General features: G+C 36.2%; 1 protein-coding gene and 1 non-coding gene across 3 annotated transcripts; both read right to left on the bottom strand.

The window, feature by feature from the left end:
• Window positions 1–2,534: 2,534 nt before the first annotated feature.
• On the bottom strand, window positions 2,535–25,718 carry LOC137392925 (endoplasmic reticulum-Golgi intermediate compartment protein 3-like). 2 transcript variants are annotated; one of them, XM_068079290.1, is made up of 11 exons: window positions 25,561–25,718; window positions 24,208–24,366; window positions 23,931–24,050; window positions 23,660–23,768; window positions 22,526–22,631; window positions 21,732–21,849; window positions 21,299–21,333; window positions 17,748–17,844; window positions 9,364–9,428; window positions 8,505–8,679; window positions 2,535–2,738 (listed from the first exon to the last, which is right to left on the bottom strand). In XM_068079290.1, the coding sequence occupies exons 1-11, from the start codon at window positions 25,649–25,651 to the stop codon at window positions 2,659–2,661; spliced, it is 1,155 nt and encodes a 384-aa protein (XP_067935391.1). In that variant the 5' UTR covers window positions 25,652–25,718; the 3' UTR covers window positions 2,535–2,658. The 2 variants fall into 2 exon arrangements, with proteins under 2 accessions (XP_067935391.1, XP_067935390.1); XM_068079289.1 differs by having other exon boundaries at window positions 2,536–2,738; window positions 8,505–8,697.
• Window positions 9,478–9,549, bottom strand: Trnap-cgg (transfer RNA proline (anticodon CGG)). Its single transcript has one exon. It is a non-coding gene; the product is annotated as a tRNA-Pro (tRNA).
• Window positions 25,719–26,178: the final 460 nt, after the last annotated feature.

Genomic DNA, 26,178 nt, shown 5'->3' with positions numbered 1-26,178 from the left:
ATTAGGCACCCAAATGGTCAGTTTGATAATCCAAGCTAAGCCTTTAGGTTTGTGTTGATTATCCAACGGTAACCTACAGGGTTTGGTTAGCTTTTGATCACATCTAAAGTTAGATTACATCCAACTTTAGAGGTAATGAAGCTCTACCAAGCATACCATCAGCTAACAATTCCTTTGTAAAAAATGTCTCTAATCACTTTTTGTTGTAGTATTAGATTAAAATGAATCTAAAGTTCCGAGGCCAAAGATACGTACGATTGATGTCAGACAATGGCGGTTCAATCTGAGTACAATTGTTTGTAATCACTTCTATCACTATCATGATGATTCTTCCATAAGCAATAAAGCAAGCAGTTCAGATGAAGTAGGTTCCTAGTATATAATCTTTAATATGACAAAAGCCAATTTTCAAAATAACGACTTTGGAGAAGCAGCTAACATCCTATGAACATAAACTAGTCTGACTAGAACACATCAGTCACCACAAAATCTAATGTACAAGTTGCATGAACTTCCACTTCCTAAACATCTCTAGTCACAACTTGCTTTCCAATAAATTAGAAAACTTGTTTGAAATCAACTTATTTTACATGGTGAATACACAACCATATTTTACCTAAAATGTTCATTCAATTTGTCCTTAGATTTTTTATATTTGTTTTGTGTCTACCTTCTACTATCTTAGCAGTCTGCTCTCTATGCCTTAAACGATCTTAATAGTATTTTTAAAGTTTCTTGAGGAAATGCTGCTACCATGTTAAACGATCTCTTTTCTTCAGCTACACATACTGCATGGTATGTTCTCAAATGCAGGCTTGTGTCTTTTGTACTGTGTGCGAGCACGTATCTTTTGATACCATAGCTTCTGCTTGCTTTGCGCGCAAAGGTTTGTTTGATTCTTGGCTGCTCCAAAGGTTGGTCTAATGCCACTATGCCTAAGAATATAGCTAAAAGGATAACTTCAGCAACCAGCTGGATAATCTGCTTAGGCGTCGTCTCTCAATACCCATAAAGCCAAATAATCTTTGACGACCCCCATTCGTCTTGCATTGTCTCACCTCGCGTCCTTTTTCTCTCTAAATACCATGTTCTTGCGAGGACCTAAACAATCATGGTTCAGGCTATCAAGCTTTATTCCTATAACCGTGATTTCTCTTGACAGGTTTCAACATTGGCTTGCCATTGCGTTTGGTTGGTTGTGTTTATTGGGACACTATTCTCTGGCTAGCTGGCCATTAGCTCACCCATCAATTTTCAGGCTTTGTATTTAGTGCTGCAGGGAATGTGATGGGGGAGGGACAGACGGGGAAGCTTGTTTAGTCGCGGACAACCCGACCAGATTTGGCACAGATCTATTGTAGCTGGATGCCCTTCCTAACCATAGATGGTTCGTCTGTGATTCAAACCATTGACCTATTGATCATAAGCCAGCGTACTAACCACTGAACAGTGGCTGCTCCCCTCTCATGCTTCCTGCCTCCATCTTCTCTGAAACCCTCATTTTTGCTCACCATAAAAAACCAGATTACGAATAATTTATCACAGGCCTAATAAGTTTCTCTGTTTAAAGCGGTTTTGTGCCTTCATTGCCTTACTAAAACACCGCTGTCATACATGTTATGTTCATACAGCTCCTTTTATTTACCACCACTGATATCAAAATAATTCCTTGAGTAGCGCGTTAATATTAGAACTACACAAAAGCTTTGGTTTTTCGGTGTTACCTACATGGTGGGAGGCTGCATACTGGTGTTTACAAATATATAAAATGGCAGTACATGAAAACGTCTGAACAAACAAATAGTTTTATCGATAATTGTGTATAAATTAAGTTCACTTGATCCAGCATTACTACCAGTGTGTACTCATTGCCGGTAGCATTTTGTACGCAGACTACAGCAGTAATAGCGCTACAGCACTCTCTTGGCCTTCCAACTGTTAGTGTCATTGTCTGCTAAGTGGTTTTTTTGATTGGCTAGTACTACTATTATTATGTATGAGTGGTTAGTTGTAGTAGCATTTCCATTGTCATTGGTTAGTGGGATTGTAAACACCTTTGCCACTCACCTGATTATTGCATTTTAGTTATAAAACATACCCATGACACATTGTGTATTTTGGAAGTATCTTATTTCATTTGTAATGTAATCTAAAAACTCTGATGGTGGTTAGTTGACAGAGCAGACGTACTCTCTCTACAGCTTATGAGACATTAAGCATATTCAACACCATACCTATTTTACTAGCCAAACAAAATTAGTCGACTTGCTCACGCTCCTTAGCTTTCATTGAACAGCAGAGATTATTAAAAAATGCACCTAGTTTATTGTCAAAAATAGCCATGGCACCCTTCAAGCTGTCTTGAGTAGAGCAGTTGTCCGGGATTGCACTAAAGAGGTTATTGAAACATTGCTCCCATCCTATGTGTCATGGCTATATAGGTAGGTTATGGACAGATATTACAGCTTCATGAAACAGAAAATACTTCCTCTCTTGAGGTGATGATAAACCTGATTTTTACAACCACTATGATGGTGTGAAAAGAAAGGAGTTTTGATGTATGATGTATTGAAAAGGCTTCTAGAGCAGAGGACGCACCCAAGATGAATAATCAAAAGCACACCACGAGAAAGAGAAAACACTAGAAGGTCTAAAAACTCAGTTCACTTTTCCCAGCTCTATTTTCTTCTGAATTGACCTGATAGAATGATAGAGTACTGCATCGATCAAGCCAGCAACTACAAATGAAAAACATTCAAACCTTAATTCTCATATAGCAATGGGATTGTCTCAACAGGTACTTCAGACCAAATGCACCTCTCCATAAATTAAATAACTTATCGACTCGTAATTTTTAGAAAAGAAGATATAATTAATAATCAAAGTTCCTTTATATTATTTATATCAGCTACCGTACTTTTCGGACTAATAACTATTAATAGTCCAGTTTTGTTGTTTGCAGGGTAGCCAACGTATTGTCGATAAGTATTGTCATAGCTGTCTTTTTTCTTGTGTAACTCAACCACTCAAAAAACTGTAGCTACAGTTCTTTTCACACCCCTATATAAGCCGCATCTGCTTTATTTAAAAAAAAACCTGATAATAAAACAATACATAGGCCGCACCTTTTGTATAGGCCGCAGAACTTATGACGGTGCTTTTTAACACGGCAGCAACTTTGCTGGTTCCGTATTAACCGACGCTTTTTAACCTAGTGCCTAACAGAATAGTACCGTTAAGCATTGGTTCATTTTTTCTTTCACCACTAAAAGCGCACTCCCCGGCGATTCTGGTTAATGCGCCCTAGCGGTGAAAAAAACCCTCAGAATAGCCACACCCTTATATAAGCCGCATAGATCAAAACATCAGAAAAAAGTAGCGGCTAATAGTCCGAAAAGAACGGTATATCTCTTTATAAACTAGTTTTTGTATACTCTTTATTCTATATCAACTACATATCTCTATAAAATAGGGTTCTTATGGACTCTCTATATCAACTATACCTCTCCATAAACTAGAGTTATTATAGACTCTCTATATCAACTATATCTCTCCATAAACTAGAGTTATTATAGACTCTCTATATCAACTATATATCTCTATAAACTAGAGTGATTATAGACTCTCTATATCAGATACATCTCTCCATAAACCAGAGTTATTATAGACTATAGAGTTCTATATTACCTATATCCCTCTATAAACTAGTTTTTATAGAATTTCTATATAACCTATATCTCTATAAACTAGAGTTCTCATAGACTCTCTATATCAACTATATCTCTCTATAAACTAGAGTTCTCACAGACTCTCTATATCAACTATATATCTCTATAAACTAAAGTTATTATAGACTCTTTATATCAATTATATTTCTCCATAAACTAGAGTTCTTATAAACTCTCTATATCAACTATATCTCTCTATAAACTAGAGTTATTATAGACTCTCTATATCAACCATATCTCTCTATAAACTAGAATTTTTATAGATTCTCTATATCAACCATATCTCTCTATAAGCTAGAGTTATTTGGGCTCTTTATATCAATTATATTTCTATATAAACTAGGATTATTATAGATTCTCTATATCAACTATCTCTCTATAAACTAGAGTTCTCACAGACTCTCTATATCAACTACATATCGCTATAAACTAAAGTTATTATAGACTCTATATCAATTTTATTTCTCCATAAACTAGAGTTCTTATAGACTGTCTATATTAACTATAGCTTTCTATAAACTAGAGTTCTTATAGACTCTCTATATCAACCATATCTGTCTATAAGCTAGAGTTATTTGGGGTCTCTATATCAACTATATTTCTATATTGTTATGTTTCTGCACAGAAGCAATTAAATAGAGTATTAAATTAGAGAAATGGTTTATTGCACACTCCAGAGACAACTGATTTGATAACAGAAAACCCAAGTATTTATATGTTTGGTCATAGAAAAGCTTTGTAAAAAGCTACAAGCATTATTAATAGCTATAATGAGACAGTACTATATAATATTAGCTTGTATAAAGCTTTAGCTAAAAAGCATAATGTTTGTTGGCAATGTACCAGTAATACTTGGCACTTGCATGACACCTCCTCACTAAGCTAAAGGTTCTTTCTGGTTCTCTTAGACCTTCGGGGTTTGTCTCTGCTATACTCATCTCCATCAGGTAGACGAGGGTTGCGTGGTCTTCTTCTAGACGGAGGTTGCTCTGTTACAGTTGTAGGGGCTGGTAGTTGCAGTTTTGTCTCCTCTGTTATATCAGGTTTATCTCCAGGGTCTTGATCTTCTTCTGTTGAGTATCTTGGTCTGAGTTGTTCAACATGTCTTCTTCAAGTAGGTCCCTTTGGTACCACTTTGACATTGAGATTACGAGTTCCATATCTCTTAGTAACAATGGCTGGAACCCATCTAGGTTGTCTGTTGCGTCTAGGTCCATGATACAAGGCATAGCATGGTGCTCCAAGATTTTAGCTGTGTATCTTGCTAACTGTCTTTTCTGCCGATCGGTTGAAGCTCTTTTCTTGTTCAGTGCCCCACTTCCAGGTCTCTCCTTTGCGTGTCAGTTTGTGCAATGGTCCTGTGAGTTGTGACAGATTGGGTATAAACTTGCTGTAGAATTGTGTAGCTCCTAAGAAAGATCTTAGCTGAGTTAAGTCTGTTGGGACTGGCATCTGTTGTACTGCATCTGCCTTCTTTCCTTTAGTGATTCCCTTTGAAGTGAGTTTGTGTCCCAGATACTCTACTGTAGGTTGAGCAAAACAGCACTTGTCTTTTCTACATCTGAGCCTTCTTTCTTCTAATCTTTGAAAAAGTCGACGTAAGTTTTGTAGATGGCTCTCTGTATTGGCTCCACTCACTAGTATATCATCTAGGTATACTGCTACTCCTGGGAGGTCTTGTGTCAGTTGCTCCATGATTTCTTGAAAATACCCTGGTGCTGAGCTTATGCCAAAGGGCAACCTCTTCTGTAGTAGTACTCCTCGGTGTGTTGATAGTGCTAGTCGTCGTTGACTTTCTGGTGCCAACAATATTTGATTGTAGGCATCTGCTAAATCAATCTTTGTGTAGCAATAGCCTCCACCTAGTTTTCTGATTAGATCTTCTGGTAGTGGGATAGGTTTCCTATGTGTTTCTAGCTGATTATTGATAGTCTTGGAGTAGTCTCCACATACTCTGATCTTCCCTGCAGCTTGACCTGTTGTAGATTTGCGTACAGGTACAACTGGTGTTCCATACTGGTTGAATTGAGTTGGTTCCCATATGCCTTTAGCTACACCTGCTTCGTATGCTTGGTTGAGCTCTTCTGTCAAGGCAATAGGAACTGGTCTGGGTCGGCAGAAGACTGGCTTTGTTGAAGGTTTGAAGTTTATCTCTAGTTCAAAGTTCTTGAGACATCCTAGCTCGTCTTTGAATATTTCTGGAAATTCTTTGCACATCTCCTTACACTTGATTTGTAACCTCCCATCTGGCTGGTTCTCTGTGATTGTTGATACAAGGTTCTGTTGTAGCTTGTCATCAATAGAGATGCCTAGTTGCTGTATAGCCGTTCTTCCTAGTAGGTTGAGATCTTGTACAGCACTAATCACAAATGGTAGTCTGACTTCTTTCTGTGCATCCAATTGGGCAGTTAGCTCACATCTGCCAAGCGTCTCTATGAGATGTCCTGAGGCTGATTTGTAGTTAACTGTAGTAGGTTTTAGGTTTGGCTTTCCTAGCTTCTCCCATATTGATTTACAGATGAAGTTGTCACATGCTCCAGTGTCCAGTTCAAGTGTGAAGTTGTCTCCCTCCAGTTTGATGTTTTCAGCAAGTTTCACCATCTTGGTTGATGTGCATTCTATCATCTTTACTGGTTTTTCTGCTGCAGATGATTTCTTTTTCTTGCATGCTCCTTCTATGTGACCTTGTTTAGAACAAAAGTTGCAGGTGGCTGCTTTGAATCTGCAGTCATCCGCTGTATGGTTAGTTCGGTCACATCTGTAGCATAGCTTTCCTTCCTTCTGCTTGTCAGGTGTAGAGTTGTTTTTCTGGATTGGTTTGTATCTTGATTTCTGTTGAGCAACCTTGTTGACTTTAGACGAGTTTCCATAAACTGTCTCTTTGGCAACTTTAGCTGCTTCTTCTGTTTCCTGTGCTACCTGTATAGCTTTGTTGAAGTTGAGTTCATTGTCCTTGACCTTGAAGAGAGATTTGAGAACTGCTTCATTGTTTACAGAGCAGATAAATCTTGTTCTGAGAGCCTCATCTAATGGATCTGTAATGTCTATGAAGGCACATGTAGTTGCATCTTGACGAATTCTGGCAGCTAACTCTTGAATAGTTTCTCCAGGTTTCCTCTGCATGTCACTCCAATACTTGTAACGCTCTCTAACAATGAAGCGCTTAGGGTCATACTGGTCTTTGAGAAATTCCAGTATTTCATCCATGTTGAGGTCGTTGATCTGCTTGGGTGTTGAAAGCTGAGATGCCATATTACTAAGCTGCTTGTAGAGTGTAGGCTGTTGGTTGGTGAGAAAAGTGCCAGCAATCTTGTCTTGATGAATAGAATTTGCTGCAATGAATGTGTTGAATCTGTCTATGTAATCTGTTAGTAGCTCTGCTGTTGGGTCAAAACCTGGGAAGGCTGGAACAGCGGTTGCAGCTGTTTCTTGTTTCCGTTGTAGGTTTTGTAGTAGTAGCTCCATCAGTTTCTTATTCTCCTCCATTCTTTCATCTTGCTGACGTCTGTATTCCTCTTGTTGCTGCTTGAACTCCTCATGCTGCTGTTGTCTATGCTCTTCTTGCTGCTTTCTCTGCTCCTCTTGCTGCTGTCTCTGGTCCTCCTGCTGCTTCTGCATTAGCTTGATCAGGTCTGCTACTTCTGCCATTGCAGTGGTGCAATTTTGAACAGTTACTCTTGTAATAAACTAGAACTCTTTGTATCGATTTTATCAATGATAAAATCTGAACAAAACTCTTTGTAACTGTTCAAAAGAGAAATCCTTGTTGCCAATTAGCTTCTGTTATGTTTCTGCACAGAAGCAATTAAATAGAGTATTAAATTAGAGAAATGGTTTATTGCACACTCCAGAGACAACTGATTTGATAACAGAAAACCCAAGTATTTATATGTTTGGTCATAGAAAAGCTTTGTAAAAAGCTACAAGCATTATTAATAGCTATAATGAGACAGTACTATATAATATTAGCTTGTATAAAGCTTTAGCTAAAAAGCATAATGTTTGTTGGCAAAGTACCAGTAATACTTGGCACTTGCATGACATATATAAACTAGGATTATTATAGAGTCTCTATATCAACTATCTCTCTATAAACTAGAGTTCTCACAAACTCTCTATATCAACTATACCTCTCTATAAACTAGAGTTATTATAGACTCTCTATATCAACTATATCTCTCTATAAACTAGAGTTATAGACTCTCTATATCATTTATATATCTCTATAAACTAGAGTTATAGACTCTCTGTATCAACTGTATCACTCTTCAACTCCTTATAAACTATACACAGATACAAACCTATGTCTCATTTAAACACATTTTCAAAGGATAACTTTGAGAGTTTTTTGAAATCATTCTGAAATGATTTAAAAAATTTTTTTTAATGACATCTTAAATCTAAATGACTCAGGGACCTTGAGGAAGTCCTGAGCTGACTGAAGGAATGAATCTGAGTAGAAATCTTATGAACAGGAAGATCTGATGTGAGTAGACTCTAAAAACTATGAGTAGATATTATAAAAAATAGTTTGCTTTACTTTAATATTTAATTTTCAAGCGCAAAGAGAAAGTCTGTGGTCTCCTGAATTACTGTAGCTTTAACTCTCTTGCTAGCTATCTCATTGATTTTAAGATAAATCACATATTGTGGCGGCTCTAGCGGGCCCCTTAGTTGACCCCCGCTCGACAGGGAGTTAGGCAGCCAACCAGCAACTCAGCCCGGCTTGACTAGAGAAACTTTTTAAAATCATTTTCGAAGGATTATACGGCTAACCTGTAAATATCCCTCCGATGATGGCGCAAAGACTTGTTAGGAAATGGAAGAGGGATCTATTTTTCTCTTGGTACTTGACCATCATCGGTGAAAACTCGTATATAAAAAATACTCCAGGTAATCCACTCTCTCCAGTAGCAACACCGACTGATTTGAAATGCTTCGTCACGGAGAACTGGTTGGAGTACAAAAGCTAAAAAACATTAGATTATGAGCAGATACGAACAAGATTACAGTTTAAAAATTGTGTTGTAAAAAAGCTATTCTTTTAGGCTATAACAGGCAAGAATGCATGCAACCACTAAGGTCATCAATCTGATGTGAGCAGAAAAAGTATCCATCGTTTTTTTGACATCATAACCCTGTTTGCACATACGCTCGTCCATGGAAAAGCCCTCATCTTTGTAGAAAACAATTGTCATTCTCTTGATTAATAGTATTTTTCAGTGTTGTTTTCTTACTAAAATAAAAGATTTGCAAACAAAAGCTTCGTGTTTTTACCAATAAAAGTTGTTCATAAAGATGGCAGACAATGATATAATGATGTCAGAAAAAACGAAGGATAGTGTGATAATTGCATTGCCTATCGCCTTCTTTGTACGTACTTACATTCATACTGTGTTCGCCGCTAGTACATCAATAGATGGTCTGCCCTACATGTTCAGCAAACATGATTTACATGAGATCAAACTGCTAACATTTGTTATTCAATACACCAAAGTTTCAAGATCTGGCTTCATTTAACCCAGGCTACCGATGCTACACACTGCATAAAATGAAACAGCTCTTTGATCCTATTGGTACAAATATCTTTGATAAAAAAACTTATTGCAAGATTAGGAGAAAATAAGAAACTCACATCACCAGAGACTTTTGCATAGAGAGTGGGCACAATCTTCACGTAATATGTATACATCATCATTGCTGCAAAAGTATCAATGCTATATACAGACACTTATAGTGACAAAACTTCGGGCTGCTCCGGGAATTGAACCCGGGACCTCGCGCACCCGAAGCGCGAATCATACCCCTAGACCAAGCAGCCGATGTCTACAAGTGTTTCTAATCTAAAATATAAAGAAATTAACAATCATTGTAGCGAGTCTTTTAGCCTGCCGTTTTAATTTTATTAGAAGTTTCGCGCACCCACTTCTCTATTTCATTAGACCTCATCTGTTGTATCCGGCGAACTCTTTCTCACGCAAGGCACAGAAAATGTGTTAGAATTATCAGTCATCTTCAAAAGGGAGACAGACAAGCCGTGCGCTATAGTTCGTTCGAACTTCCTTTGAACTCGTTACATAGGTAGTAAAATTGTCCACTAGCATAAAGACTTTTCACGAATACTATGCATTAATCTACCACATTAATTTAAATCGCTGAAGATGGCAGTGTTAAATATTGACCCTTTCACATGGAGGCGTTAACTCTTTAGACTCGTCAGTTTGTAGTTTTAGTAAATGTAACCTTGCCATTCTTTGAACGATATTAGTATCTAGTGAAATATTCGAAGCGTTTGTGCCATAAAGTCACGTACACAAGTTGACTAACGAGTGTCAACGAGAATAAAAGTTAACTTTATTTAAAAAAAACTCGTAATCGAAATATACACTCCCTAACATTTATTTTAAATTTGCTGATAGACAAGCCCTGCTTGATATAAACTATTTTAGCTTTCATTTCCTTCTTTTTGATTATGCCAGTGCATGTACAGTACACCGATTTAGACTCTGCGCTCAAACGTATCATAAGAAATTTTGCCTTATATAGGTCTTCACGAATATTTTTTTTATAAGAAAACACGATAGTTATTAATAACGTAAAAACATTGCCAAGTATTTTTATTTTTTTAGAGCAGATGTTTTAGGCTTACTATCCTGTGCATAATCAACATGTAGATTATAGTGAACTTGGACTAAAAGTTCATAAAGCAGGTGTTCAATTGTGAATGAATAATCCAACTTCATTTCAACTACCTTTACAAAAATTTCCAACATTTTACATATACTTTTGCGCAATTCTATTTCAGCATAATGTTCAACGGCACTACTTAAAAGAAATGCAACACATGGACAGATAATTATATTTAAATAAATTTATACATATAACCTGAATGAAAAATATTATATGTGACAGGTGTATTACAAGTGACTGTTGTTTACACTTGTCTATTCATTAACATTTTATCTGACACATGAGAGTACCAGAAACATCTAGTTTATGTAATCTTGATTATTGCATAATATATAGTGCATACTTCTTGTACACTATTGAATTTTACATTTGCTAGCTTTGCTGCAACACAAGATTCAAAGATTTTGTTTGCCAAATCTATTTGATGAACCCTAAACCAAAAAGAGTGATGATCAAGACACCACTCTGTAGAACTATACAATACTACATGCAGTAAACAACTATTTACTTATTTTCATCCCTGTAATGCTTGCAAGTGTGATGTATTGATTTATATATAGCATTATTTGAATTACTTCAGGTTTAATATGTAGATGATTTTTATTTGGCGACAATACTTTTACGACCAAACTTGATTAACATAGAAAATGGGTACATTTCATAATCCATTGAGAACTCACAAAAATCTGCATAATTATTGTTGCATAATGCATTAACCCGAGTTGATTTTAAAAAATTAAGTTATTTAAATCGTAATTTTTTTCGGAAAAATAATCATGGTATTTTTATTTGTTTCTTAATTTGCGTGACAAACCTGCAAACACTTCTCTGTCATGGAGTAGCAAGTGTGATGGAAATAATTGTAGTACAATGCTAGACCTTTGAAGTTAGAACCTGTAAGTTTATTTAGTAAGCCTCAAAGCAGTATTAATTGTATCAACTGCATCAATCACAGCAATAAAGAAGGCGCTTAAATATTTCATACTATATTTTTCGGTTTTGGCTTTCATTCATAGTTTGTGTAAAACTGCTAGTAGCTCTGTTCCACTAACTTGCGCATTATAATATAAAGAAATATTATACCTACATACATAAATTAAAAAAATTGTCAAATTAAAACGTTCAAGTCGCTAATACTCGAAAAGTGGGGTCATTCTGATGTGCAAATGCATTATGCGGATAATTTGCATGAGCAAAAACGTCAAACTCATCAAAAAAATCATAGACATGGAAAAAGTCAATTTTTTTTAAAGACAATCATGATATTTTTTAACCCTGACATTAGCGATATTAGCTCAAGTAAATGTAGTATTAGAACAATGAAATATATGTAAAACGATTTTTTTCCAGATATTTTAAATCATAATCTCACTATAAAAAAGATGGTTCCTCCGCCCAGTCAGTATGGACAGCGCGCTGGCCAACCAACATGCATGCAAAAAATGAAGATGGGCTTCATGATGGGCTTTGCAGTAGGAATGGTTTCGGGTGCCCTTTTTGGAGGATTCACAGCATTGAGGTATGTTTCGTCTGCTTGAAATATCGCACCATATGTGATGCATTCATTAGGTAAAATGTAGAAGGTTTCTACAGTAACCCATTGCAGTCGTTAGACAATGTTTCATCAATATTTAATCTTTCCTACTACGGATAGTGCTAGCTTTAGTGGCACTTGGTTGTTAGATGTATTGCAATGCTTTTTCCATTCCGGTTAAAGTAGACACTCCTCACTTCTATAACGATCTCATAAATTCCCCTCAATGTAAAAATTTTTTGTAAAGTTTTTGCTTCGTATTATATGAGAAGTTTCATAACGTAAAACGTCAAGTCGGTGCGAATTTGATTTAACGAGAATCTCATAATTATATAAACCTTAGAACTATTGTGTTCGCTATCGCCGTATTTCGGAAAGAAAACGCCATATAGGGACATCTCTATTTTGTATACTAGCACCCTCACAGTCTAATATACTGTGAGTGATCGTCAGGTGTGCTGTTAAAGCACAGAAAACAAGCAGCTGCACAACTATTCAGAAATGCCAAAAGGCGGATTTTTGCAGATGTCAATGTCTGTTTACCGAGCTGAATGTCACGAATTGGAGTCTCTAAATGAATCTTTTATACTAACCTCTAACCCTGGCTTCGAAAAAACTAACAGACTGACACTGCTATTTTGATAGTAAATATGTATTTTTGTTTGCTTTATTTTAGACATATACACCTTTTTTCTACCATAGACCATGTCGTCTGGAAAAAGTAAAAAAATAATTTAAATTGACAATAAAGGTGTTCACTCCTCAACATCGCGAAAAATTGCTGAAATCCTGAGCCCTAAACCAACTGAAAATGACAACAAAAAAGTAGTCGACACAAACCAATAATACCACAGTTACTGTACAGTCATTAAAGTAGAAAGTTAGGTTTAGCTTTTTCCTACCTAAAGGTTGACTTGCAGCAAAATTTACATTACAGATATTTGATATCAACAGGTTCACATGTTTTACCCTGCTGTGTTGCAAGTGCAAAATATGTGGAAACAAACCCTTAAAAGCTCAAAAATAAACAGTTAATCGCAGCCATCACGAAAACGCCGGAGGTTGGAATCACTTGAATTTGAAGTCACTAAAGTCTAAATCCGATCCATTGTCTTCAGATTCGTCCATAATGTGGTTTACAACCTGATCTGAAGAGTTAGAGCATTTGATGAATGATGAGAATGCTTTTCAGGAATGTCATACGATGGAATAGCTAGCAGCTATTGTTATGATGTATCGAAGTCCGTTTTATAACTCTACAGCTGTACAGCTTTTTTCTTTAAAACTTTGACAGCGACACCGTCAAATTAATTAATAACTATATGCATCTAATGTTTTACTCAGAAAGTTCATTCCTTGTTTAACGCAGACTGATACTTTGATGTATACCCTACAGGATGAATTTATTCGCGGAGTTACATTTCGCGAAAATTGTCTTTTCATGCATATTCGCGGATGAATTTATTCGCGGCTGAAAACTGCCGCTCTCTAGGAAAAGTTAACTCTATTGCGGCTAGTAATAGTTATTACTATGCATGCGCACACCGCGTGTTCCAGTTTATATTTAGCTTACAACTGCGAGGCGATCATGCTATTCTACGGTATACACGAGGTTTTCACGAATATTCATCGCTTTGGAGGCCTTTGATAAGCCAACAACTTGTGGTGAGTAATGAGTTTTTACATTTATAAATTAGTTGAATTTTACTTTGGTTCTTCGGTAAAACACAATACTGCCGTATTTTTTTCCATCCCTACTGCTTCATTATTTGTTTTAGTGTGAGAGAAAGATTTTTCATCATACACCGAAGAACAATGATTGCAAGGGTGGTAGATGTCATTCTTAGAAGAACACCAATCATTCAGGGAGGTCTGGAAATTGAGGTTGAAGTGGCCGCAGCTACTTACGAGAAGAATATATCTGTTTTTAAAAAAGGAACAAAAACGCCTTTACGAGCACAAATCTTTGGCCAACCGGCAGAACTTTGCAATAGTAAGCCACGAGGAGAGTTCTGATGATAACTTCCTTACCAGCCATGTAGTAGCGAGAGAATCGCCTTCAACACCTACCCAAGACATTGACAGATCTGCTATTAGTAAAATAACTAGTCAGAAAGCACCATTACACGCTAGTATTCACATATCAAGAGTACCAGTTTAATTTTATTGCTAGACAACCGCCATATGGACTAAACTGTTTATATTTTTACTCCATCATTTGTAAAATTTTATTTGTATTTGAAATATTTTATTTGTACACTCAAGTTTGTAATAAATTATAATATATCTATACATGAAATAAAATATATAATTTAATCATGTTTGCTACAGCGATATCAAGGAGTTGTCGATGAAGGGGTCTAGGTTGACTGGTTGCCTTTCTGCCAAAATTCCTGCCTTGATGAATATTACTACTTGTCTCTAGTTTTCGTAATCGGAGTAGGTTGTTTCATTCTCAATCTGCAGTAAACACAAAAAAGAAAAAATATTAACGAGTGTTGAGGAAGTACAAAAACAATAGCTGAAGTATTTGATGAAAGCGATCAGTTTTTAAACAAAAGAATTAACTAATGCAGTTGATTATGGAAAAACGTATCTGCACTGCAAATCAAATACATACCATAATGTCCAGATCAGAATCATGATCGTCCTTGACTTCGGTATTAGAGATTGATGAAGTTGATTCTAATGTAGAGAGACTAGGAGAGCTTTTTTGCTATGCTGAAGCCATGCCGAATAACTTGTAAAAACTTTGAATAATTTTGTAAAGTTTGACGCAATGGCAATAAAGCTCGAAGCCTGGCGATGATTTTAAAGAAGGTTTGGAACTCGGCTACGTTTAGTACTTCTGCCTCGCGGCTATTTTCACGATGACGCCATTCTGCATATCTTGTGACAACCTCGAATAATTTTGTAAATAAATGTGATGCATTGCCAATGGTGTTAGCTCAAAGCTCAGGCAATGATTTTAAAAATGTTTTGGAACTCAATTACGTTTAGTATTTACATTAAAAACTAGGCTAGCGACTAGTTTTCAATTTGATGCAAGAGTTATCCTCTCTTGTGATTAAAAATAGAACTAATTATTCACTGAATTTAATAATTCGCGGGATTGACTGCTCGCGAAATCGCGAATTTTTATGACCAACGAATATTTTCATCCTGTAGGGTATGAAAATTAATTTAGCAAAAAATGTTGAGGCCGGCGGCATTAATCCCGCTTCGCCCGAAGGAGTGTGCAAAATATAAGCGACATTAGCATCGCTTCACCTGTAAAAGGGTTATATTATTATTCCCAAAATTCTAATGAGTTGGTCGAAAAATAAAGTGTCATTCTCTATATGAATGTCACCTTAAATACAATGCCACTATATGGGAAGGGTTGATAACACAGCGTCATGGCGCTCGCTGAGTGCACACGCTCCTACATAACACTACTTAACGAACACTACTTAACGCATTGATCTCTCTATTAACCAAGTTATATGATTTTAATAATGAGGTCATAAGTAAATGGCATTGCTTTATTCAATTATTCTGAACCATGCTAGTGATAATGTTGTTTTGTAGCCTAGTGATAGAATTGTGTGAAAGTTTTCCAATTCTACTTGCTCAAGGGTGCTGCCATCTTTTAGGATGGTGGGAGTAAGGTGGGACACTGCTATTAATACTGAGTTCTGATCGTCCATTGTAAATAAACATTACAATGGAAACATTAACAAAACAATAAACATTACATCCATTATAATCGTCCATTTTAATAAAATAAATTATATATGTAAACACAAGTGAATGGGCCACAAACAAGACTCGTCATTTTTAACTCTTCAAGGTCTATAGATTTTTGTCAGGTTCCTCCCACAATAAATTCGGCCATCTTTAAAATGCTATTCAGTGCACCCTCAGGTTACAATGACCCTGTTATACGATTTTTTCACCTTACGATGTGGAGTACGATGTTTATTCACCCTTACCATATAACATGCTGTTCAACATGCGATGTCTTCAAAAAATCTCTCTCAAAGTTCAAATTTGTCATCGGTGTGCTAAATAAAACTATTCGCCGATATCTCTCCCACAACGCATGAAAGAGATATGACGCTCTCTCTCCCTCAGTTCAGCGTTGTTCGTTATGGTTAAAACGAAACCGGAAACATAAAATTTTAGCCGATAACAAAGTTGAAGTTTAGTACAATACATGTTAAAACTTAGTGTAAGTATATAACCTTCTAGACAGACAGATAACATTTATGTTATCTGTCTGTCTAGAAGGTAAGAACTCTCTACAGCCGTACTGCCGCTTTCGCACATAATAATGCTAAATTTTATTGCAGATCATAATCACTAAATACACTTAAGTTACTGTGGGTAACTATAGTTACTAAGGTTGACATTATTTTGTTACTAATTTTTAATATGTACAGCACTACATAAAATTTTGATGATTTTCACCAAAGGAGTGTTTGCATTAGATAATTATTATGGGTTTCTATACCCCTCTGTACGACATTTTTGCCTCGCGATGCCAACACTAGAATGAATCAGAATCGTATGGCGAAAGTCCACTGTATTAGCAACAAGAATTTTTGGTGTTAATCGCATGTCTTGTTGGTCATGCTATGCATTTGTAAAGATATGATGGCAAGCTGGTTGTAAAATAATTCAAAATGGTTACTTAAAGATTTTTCTTTAGGCATTCCTGTTTGCACATCACATGTTCTATTCTGGCTTGGCGTTTCATTTACTAAACGTAACTTTTTAATGTTATTGATTCCACAAAACAACAAGGTTAGGTACCATCCCCCCACAAATCTTGCCTCCCTTACATACCAAACAATTAAAAGCCTACTATCAAAGTCACTATTCATAACAGCAAGTGTAAGAAAAAAACGAGAAAGAAAAGTGTAAGAAAAAACCGAGAAAGAAAAGAATGGAAGTAACAGCTCAACTTAGAGAGTTTATTAGGTCAACGAGTTTAGTAGGGCCAAGTAGTTACATACCGATATCAAGATAAACGATAACCTAGGAATTAAAATATAGAATTATATATACATGTAACATGTACATTGTGCTTTAAGTTTATTCTGTAATATCAATCACTATTAGAAAAATTGCAATTAATATTTTTTATCATTGGAAACTTCGAGCGACTCGATTTATGTAGTGCTACATACAGGTATTGTATATGTTAGTGAATGGCCCTGTTGGACAGCGATTCTGAATATTACTACGTAGTCTGAGGCGATAAGCACGAAATGATGCATGAAACAGATAAAATAAATGTTGAACTACTTATTTATATAATAAATGTTTAGTGACTAACTTGCTAATCTTCAAGAAAAATGAAATGAACACGCGAGTTGTTATCTTTTGTAGCAGAGACCATGAGGAGATAACTCCCATTTTCTGTGATATTTTTGTGTTTGTATGATATTTCGAGCCCAACATGATTGTTCAATAGAAAAACATGGTCCTCAGTTTCCATCAATTTTAATGACTGATGTGCCAGACACTACCATGTTACATTTACATATAAAGGGTTGGCTGCATTGCAGGTACGGAGCTAGAGGAAGGGAACTCCTGCGTACAGTGAGCACGACTATGGTCCAAGGAGGAGGTAGTTTTGGAGTATTTATGTCTGTTGGCACCGGAATTCGTTGTTAATTATTGCACTTCGTCACTTAATGTATATGAATCATATGTATCATCGCTTGTTTCTTTTTCATCAATTCTTAAAATCATGTGTACAAAACCCGTGCAAATATAGTGTACAACCATTCATAATCTTAGCTCACCTTTTTCAGCAAATTGTGACGTGCTGTCAAGTGGATTCACTAGGCCTGGATAGTCTTCACCAAATCCTATGTGCTGAATTGTGTGACTTGTGTTCCACTATACAAAAGCAGCAAAATTGAGTGAATGGGCTAGTAAAGGCATTGACTGCAAGATACCTTTGTAAAATGCAATAGTTGAGTGCTCGTAGGGAACAGTTTTGTATTTAATGATTTAAGCATTTAACATTTCACACCATTTCCTCTGTCAACAATGCACCCTTCGTTACCTGAAAAAAACAAAGTGGTCTATACAATGTAGCCTTCGTCATTAACAGTAAACGTATGATACTGACCGTTAACTATTCCAAAAAGCAAGAAATTGAGTAAATATTCTCTGAAACAGCAGAAACATGGTGCCGAAGTGGTCAACTGACTTGAGAGTACATTTAAATAAACAGCTTACTGGGTCCATCAAGTATGCAACACTTATATACACTCGCTGTATAATGATATTTCTAGTGTGCGAACATACAATAAAGTACAAAAATTATATTAGTTGGCAGTACAACAAACAACATTGGATATACAAGATACCCAACTGAGTATACCAATGCGGGAGATTGGTAGCCTAGTAGATCAACTACAGTTTTTTATAATTGTCAACACCATAGATATAGTAAACCCTAGATTGGCAAATAGCTATCAATACAAGGAGCAGAAGTGAGGCCTATAATTGGCTGTTGTTTTCACGACGTTACGTCGTAGTGATGTGCATCACAGCATCAAAGCTTTCAATTGAGCAATAAGTTTAGTAGTGGAAGCACGCTTGACATACTAGTTTTTAAGTCATAAACATAACAATAAGACCAAATTCTTAGTGAAATGTCATCAGAAGAGACCACAACACCCCAGGTATATCCTGAATTGCCCATAACAAAACAGAACTTCAACTCAAAACAAGAAGTTCTCAACAATATCATAAGCTATCTATGCCGATTAAAGACACCAAGCTGAAAGCTGCTAGTGGAAAATAATAGGAAAATCATCATCATTTCGTCATTGGTTTTGAGTCAGCAGCCAAATCTGTACATGGCATTGCTCAATATCTTTTCAGCAACTACCCTTACATCAACTACTTCCTAACCTTTAAGATCAACCAGGATCACATTTAGATTCTGTTTTCCACAATACGATCTAAGGGTGGCTATAACAATAATCCGGATGTGCAGTGCTTTAGATCTGCACTTCGAGCACTGTTCATAAAAGCAGATATCACACCATGTCCCAATGTTAACTGTATTGATCTGGATGTGAGCAGGGCTGAAAAAACTGGCCAACTCCTGCTACATTCTCTGGCGGTGATGAGGATTTTTTTCTAACTCAAATGTGATGAGCGTATCAAGTTCTTGACTGATGTCGAAGTAGTGGGAAGTAGAAATAGTGATGACATAACCCTAATCTCAGTTAAAAACAGAGGAGGATTGGTGACCAGATTGATAGGCCGAATATGAATTGCTGCAGAAAAGTGTCTACGTTCACACATGGAGAGCTGTGGTATCACACAGAGAGCTTTTAAACAAGTAACATCACAGACAGTAACATATATGTCTTATTACATAACCTCCATCAAGGTTTTACATGTACAGTGCATGCCAACAGCCTACTCAAAACTATAGTAAATCGCTATACTAAAATCAGAAAACACAGCCGCTTCAAAGCAGGAATCTAGTTCAACCAACCTTAGACAAAAACTATCTCGTCTAGTTATTTTCAGTCATGTCTAATGGGTGTTTAATACAGTGGTCCAGCGTAACTGCTTCTAAACCTCATTTGATTCATTAGTTTGTTATTAGTTTAATTTCTATTTGGTCACTCTTTGTATTATCAATAATATAGAAGCTTCTAAATCATTGGTATTATTCATTACCATGTGTGTAAGATTCTTGCCTTTCTCATCCAAAGTCATTACAGTCATACTTCAACTTACGAGCTTAATGCGTTCAGAGACTGAGCTCGTATGTCAATTTACTCGCATGTTGGTGCAATTTATTTATATATAGAACAATTAAATACATATTGATAGGTTTTCATACTCTGAAAATGCAAATAAAACACTCAAAACAATATATTGTAACAGAAAGAACATGTTGGTTATTGTCCTAACTTACCACATGCTTTCAAAAAACAGCAAATAAAAATAATGCAAGGAAATGTGATTAATTAAAATGTAAAATTAAATACATACAATAGCGACTAACGCTAGCATTTGCCAGAGAGGGAGAGTTAAGTTATCCTTCATTACAACAGTTGACTTTGATAAATTTAGATTTTATCCAAGTCGTAAAAGACAAACTTAAAAGCAAACCTAAAAGCAAACTTTAATCTTTAACTTAACGTAATTAAAGTTTCTTCGGCGTTCATAGTTTTAAGTTTCTTGCTGGTTAGCTAATTTTTCTTTTGTTTCGCTCTCACGACCAGCCGACCGTTTTAAGAGAAACCTATCTAAGGACGTTTGCCTTTGTCGCCCTTTCAACGTGTTGCGATAAGGACGAACACAAGTGTTGTCACCAAGGGTTAATGCACGACCGCTAGGCAACTTGTCCGAATGTCTATTTTTTATAGTCTTGATAGATAGCACCGGCCATTTTACATAGCGTCGTTTCAGTTACGCAGTCACCGGCCAATTGTTAGTCTTTTATCCAAAACCTGAGCAGTCTCTCCATCAGTGGTCGTGAAGATCGCTGCATCGTTTAGAAAATATGGTTAGTCCTTTTGCAGACTAAATGCCTTGAATATAATCCTTGTGTTTGATAATTGTGGATGTATTTCTGTCATATTGTTGAGCAAGCTCAATCACGCATATACCTTTTGCATATTTTTCAATAATTTTCCATTTAATATCAATTGTTATCATTCGCTTTTTCTTTGCATTATCTATCCTTTTACTGGCAAACTTTCAGTCTACGCACGGTACTTTTAATTCACATAATTCTGCACTGAAAATCGCGCACAAAAAACATGGTACAAAAGTATAATCTGAGCAGTTGAAAATACAGAGTGATGCTGTTCTCATAAAACACCTACGACATACTTGGCAACTGTCTCATGTGCTCGTATCTCAAACATGGCTCGTATTTTAGTGCTAAAACTTGCTTAAAAGCTGGCTCATACCTTAAGTTTCTCGTACGTTAGGGCACTCGTAAGTTGAAGTATTACTGCATATAAGTTTTACATATTTTCAATAAAATATGCAGTCTCAGATGCACAAACTATGGAAAAATTGAGCAGTTTTTAGTGCTAAGTCAATAGGAGTTAATAGATCAGCTGATTCGCTTTGCACATCACCATGACGTTGCGTCATGCTAATTATAGGCCTCACTTGTTTTGGTTACTCGCATATCTAGGGTTTACTATATCTATGGTCAACACTAACCGAGCTTCTAAAACATTGCAATGATTAAATATATCGCCGGTTACACATCCATGTTACACCCAGATTCATGCAAATAATCACAAATCAATAATCTACTACAGAAAATATGCCAGCTATGAAATAAATGTATGACACTCACTGTGAGTCCACCTTGCATAACATTCAGGTCATGAACTGTAACAAAGCAGAACTTGTGGTTGGTGAATGAGGTCTGAGAAACTAAATAACATGCTGACCAACACCCATAACAGACTCAAAACTACAATATTTGAGGAATATGAGTTTTAGAAAACAAAAACAACAATGCCTGACAAAATTGCTATGCTAGCTTAGCTCTGTTGTTGATTAAACTCGCGCCGTGTGCATATGAATAGGCACTTCCATGAGTAGATTCTTTCAATGTGTATAACTGAAATAATCCACTATGTATATAACTAACCCGCTGTATACATGACTAGAGTAACACACCGTGTACATGACTAGAGTAACTCACTGTGTACATGACTAGAGTAACTCACTGTCTACCTATATAATTAGAGTAACTCACTGTGTACATGACTAGAGTAACTCACCGTGTACATGACTTGATTGAAAACTCCGACCCGGTGCAATGTGAAAGTTACCGGCTACTTTGCTGACGAGGAGAAAACCAAATAGTCTACAACCTTCATTCTGCGAGTCTTTTAATTTCTAAAAAGACACTACTATGTTAATACATTTTCTGACAAGCACTAAGTGTATTAATGTCGAATAATCAACGCGGAAATGGGCATCAAAAACTACTCGAGCGAAACCAGTGACAGTTTGTAGAGTTGAAAAGCGAAAATGAAAAACAAAAATGGTGATTCATGTGTTTGTAATTACAGATAAGTGATATAAAAATGGGTTAAAATAAACAGACATGCAATAGCTCTCTAACCAACGGATAGAAAATCAGCTGTGACACAAAAATTTTAAATGCTGCACCACGAGTTGCCAGTAGTACCAATTGCACTTCGGTAGTCAGTAACAAATCATCTGGGCTGAATTGAGCTGGTTCAAGTTCATGGAAGCCTTGAATTATTTTAAATAACATTAAATACGCTGAGTATTAATGGCCATTTGCCGGCGCCCACTTAATAATGCCTAAAGTGAACCAATCATGTGTTACCAATGACAAGAGGAAACAGGTTAATTTGCATGATAACTGTCTATGTGGCTTTCTAAAAAACTAGGTTATTAAAGTTGCATCTCTGGAGATTGTGTGGCAAAAGAAACATGTTGAATATAGCAACAAGAATGCTCCAAGAACTGTAGCTTTATATAAATGAGATAAAATAGCCGAGACAACGCAACTGATAAATTACGATCACAAAGAGCACCAAACCTCGCTGTAGCCCTCTCGTTTGCACTGGATAATATTCTCTGCATTTACGAATGCCCAGCCTTTCACTCGGTAGGCCTCACGAACATCGTTGCAGGTGTTACAGCATCTGAAAAAATAGGTGTCACAGTATCAGATAAGATATATTCAGGTGTTACAGAATCAGATAAGATATAGTCAGGTGTTACAGTATCAGATAAGATATAGTCAGGTGCTACAGAATCAGATAAGATATAGTCAGGTGTTACAGTATCAGATAAGATATAGTCAGGTGTTACAGTATCAGATAAGATATAGTCAGGTGTTACAGTATCAGATAAGATATAGTCAGGTGTTACAGAATCAGATAAGATATAGTCAGGTGTTACAGTATCAGATAAGATATAGTCAGGTGTTACAGTATCTGATAAGATATAGTCAGGTGTTACAGTATCTGATAAGATATAGTCAGGTGTTACAGTATCTGATAAGATATAGTCAGGTGTTACAGTATCTGATAAGATATAGTCAGGTGTCACAGTATCTGATAAGATATAGTCAGGTGTTACAGTATCATATAAGATATAGTCAGGTGTTACAGTATCTGATAAGATATAGTCAGGTGTTACAGTATCTGATAAGATATAGTCAGGTGTTACAGTATCATATAAGATATAGTCAGGTGTTACAGTATCAGATAAGATATAGTCAGGTGTTACAGTATCTGATAAGATATAGTCAGGTGTTACAGTATCTGATAAGATATAGTCAGGTGTTACAGTACCTGATAAGATATAGTCAGATGTTACAGTATCTGATAAGATACAGTGATACAAGTGATACAGTGTATGATGTTATACAGTCAGGTGTTACAGAGTCAGATAAGATACAGTCAAATGATACAGTATCAGATAAGATATAGTGTCACACGCATAAGATAAAATATAGTCAAGTGATACAGCATTTGATAAAAGGTTACAAGAATTCTAACAATATTGCAGAGCTGAAGTACCTGAGCAGGCAATTTATTGACATGAAAATATGCTTATATATTATAAACATGTTTATAATATATCAGTATTTTCATGCCAATTATACACTGATTATAGTAATGCCAATAATTTTCATGCCATTATATGAAAAATAAACAAGACTTACTTTTGATTAATATTTTCAGCGCCATAGCAACTTTCACATCGATCAGTATCGAGTTGCGTTTCGTTGACCTGCTTTTCAGCAGTTGACTTGCTAGAGTGTTCTTCCAAATCTATAAGAGTATAGTAAAGCTTTTCCTAATTCATGGAGCAGAGGCTGATTGAAGATTGACTACAGGTGAATGAAATACAATAGCAACACCATTAGCAATAAGCCTGTAGCACCATACAAAGAGCCATCCTGCCAGCTTATTAAGTACTATAAGCCTACTCACCATGTTTCTCAGCCTCTGCATCAATAGATGAACCATTCAGATGAAGTCTTTGTTTGAACAGGTTAGAGATTACATCAATTTGTGACTCTCCAGAAACATCCATGGCATCTATGCTGACAACTGTTAAATCACGGACTACTATCAACTATCCTCATAACTCAGAGTTATTCCGTACTATCAATATGATAGTACAAACCTTAAAAATAAGTTGATTTTCACAAAGTTCTAGATCGCATGTTTAGTTGTACAATGTCATCAACACGAGATTTATACTTACGAGGACATCCAATCCTTGGAAATGTAATATCTAGAAAGATCTTCATCTTTTGATCTCTCATGGTATCGACTATGAGCTCTTGGTCGACTTGCAGTGTGAGGTAGTAGTTGAGCTCGGAGAGGAAAAGTAAACTCATAATGATTGCACTAATTAGCGTAACTAAAAAAGCAATAGTGTAACGATTATATGAACTTGAACATTCGATTATAGTGTTTCTTTAATAAACATTAATGAATTAAATGAATAGAGACCCTCTCAAACGCATCCTTGTTCCGAATAGGGAATTGTTTTGTGGCTCCAAACTAAATTAATAAAACATCAACACTAGGCCACCTATTAAATAGTCAGAGTAGACCTATATACTCTACCTTCCAGTAAAGCCAATAAAATACCAAGAAAGAGTTGTTTTTTTCTCTCATAACAAACCATGAAGGCATTGTATTTATTCAGTGATTGCATTTAAAATTAAAGTTATTTAACACTTTCCCTCTCAAGTTTTTTTGTGTACTAACGGTTTAAAAATTGAAAAAACATAAGTTTACTAAAGTTTTCGTGCAATCAAATTTTTAAAAAAAGTAATAATAATCGAAGAATTCATCAATGCAAAGGACTAACACAAAAAAATCACTGCCAATAACATATCAAGTGGAGCAGATAGCACATTATAGGCCATTATAGCAAAGTGCTCATTGTAAGGTTAACATGAGCTGAACATTCAACCTGTGTTTGAAAAAAGAAAATTAAGCCTAATTGCACAGCACACTCAAAACACACAACTTGAATGTAGCAAAGCCCACAGTTAACTAGTATGCGGAGTGTCCACTTCTGCCAGCAGGTTTTGTGAAAGGAAAACCACCTTAAAACCATACCAAACAATGCATTATCAATGGTAAAGTAAACAAAATGAAGGAGCAAAAAAGTGCTCACAATCTCCTATGCTACTTATTAAGGACAACCCAAGTGATCACAGAAAAGCCATCAAAAGGTTTACTCATCTGTTAAAGTACTACATTCTTATAAATAAAGTACGAAACGTGGTTCACGCAGTAGTGCGGTTACACAACCAAAATTAAATGCAATGCATAATCAAAAGATCAAAACGGACAAGCTATGTGACTGTTAAGATGGATATATGCAATTACACACAGTGTCTATCTTCAACGTTTGGCCACTGTAACTAATAATATTCTCTTTTAACAACAAACACATTTTACAGTTAACAGATAAATACAACAGACGCATAATTGTTAAAAGAGACCCTAATTGTTAAAATAGTATGAACAGTTTTGGTGGGTAATTCATAAGCAGAAGTAAATGATTATACCGCTTTTATTATAAGCAATATCTACTCACTCATAGCTCCACCATATGTTTTAGTACGAAAATCTTCCAAAGTCTTTGGATAGGCATCAAAAGATTTTAATCTCCCAACAATAGTATCCATTGCTTCATGGAACAAGTCACCACTTTCGGAAGTTTTAAAACGGCCTTGCAGCGACTAGGTGAATTAATCACAATAAAACGAACAAACGACCAACTTGCCCGTATTTAGCGAATCTGCAAAACCGCTGCAATGCAAAGTCGCAATCGTGCGTTTACACTGGCCGACACCGACTCCGATTAGGTGCCAATACCCCGACTCAGACAGGTACCTCCGACATTTCACGCATGGGTGCCGACACCGACTCCCACTTTACATTGCAACGATCAAACGATTTTTGTCGGTACCAACAGCCAATCACAGCGTTTCGCCGTTCTGACCTTCACCCGACCACGCGAAGACGAGTACACATAAAAATCAACGCGCTTGGTGTGGAAAATTATATACTAGTACTACACTACTACTACTGCTCCTACTACTACTGCTAGAAGCAACTACTGAATGCCAAGCAATGAATGAATGATGAGGCAATGAAAATCCGAGCAAAGAACTGTACGTACAGTTCTTTCGTTCGAGTAATTATAATAAAT

This window comes from Watersipora subatra, chromosome 4 (assembly GCF_963576615.1).
Source record: "Watersipora subatra chromosome 4, tzWatSuba1.1, whole genome shotgun sequence".
Classification (NCBI taxonomy): Eukaryota; Metazoa; Bryozoa; class Gymnolaemata; order Cheilostomatida; family Watersiporidae; genus Watersipora; species Watersipora subatra.
Note: the sequence above shows the minus strand (reverse complement) of the source record. Positions and strands in the feature narration are given on the sequence as shown.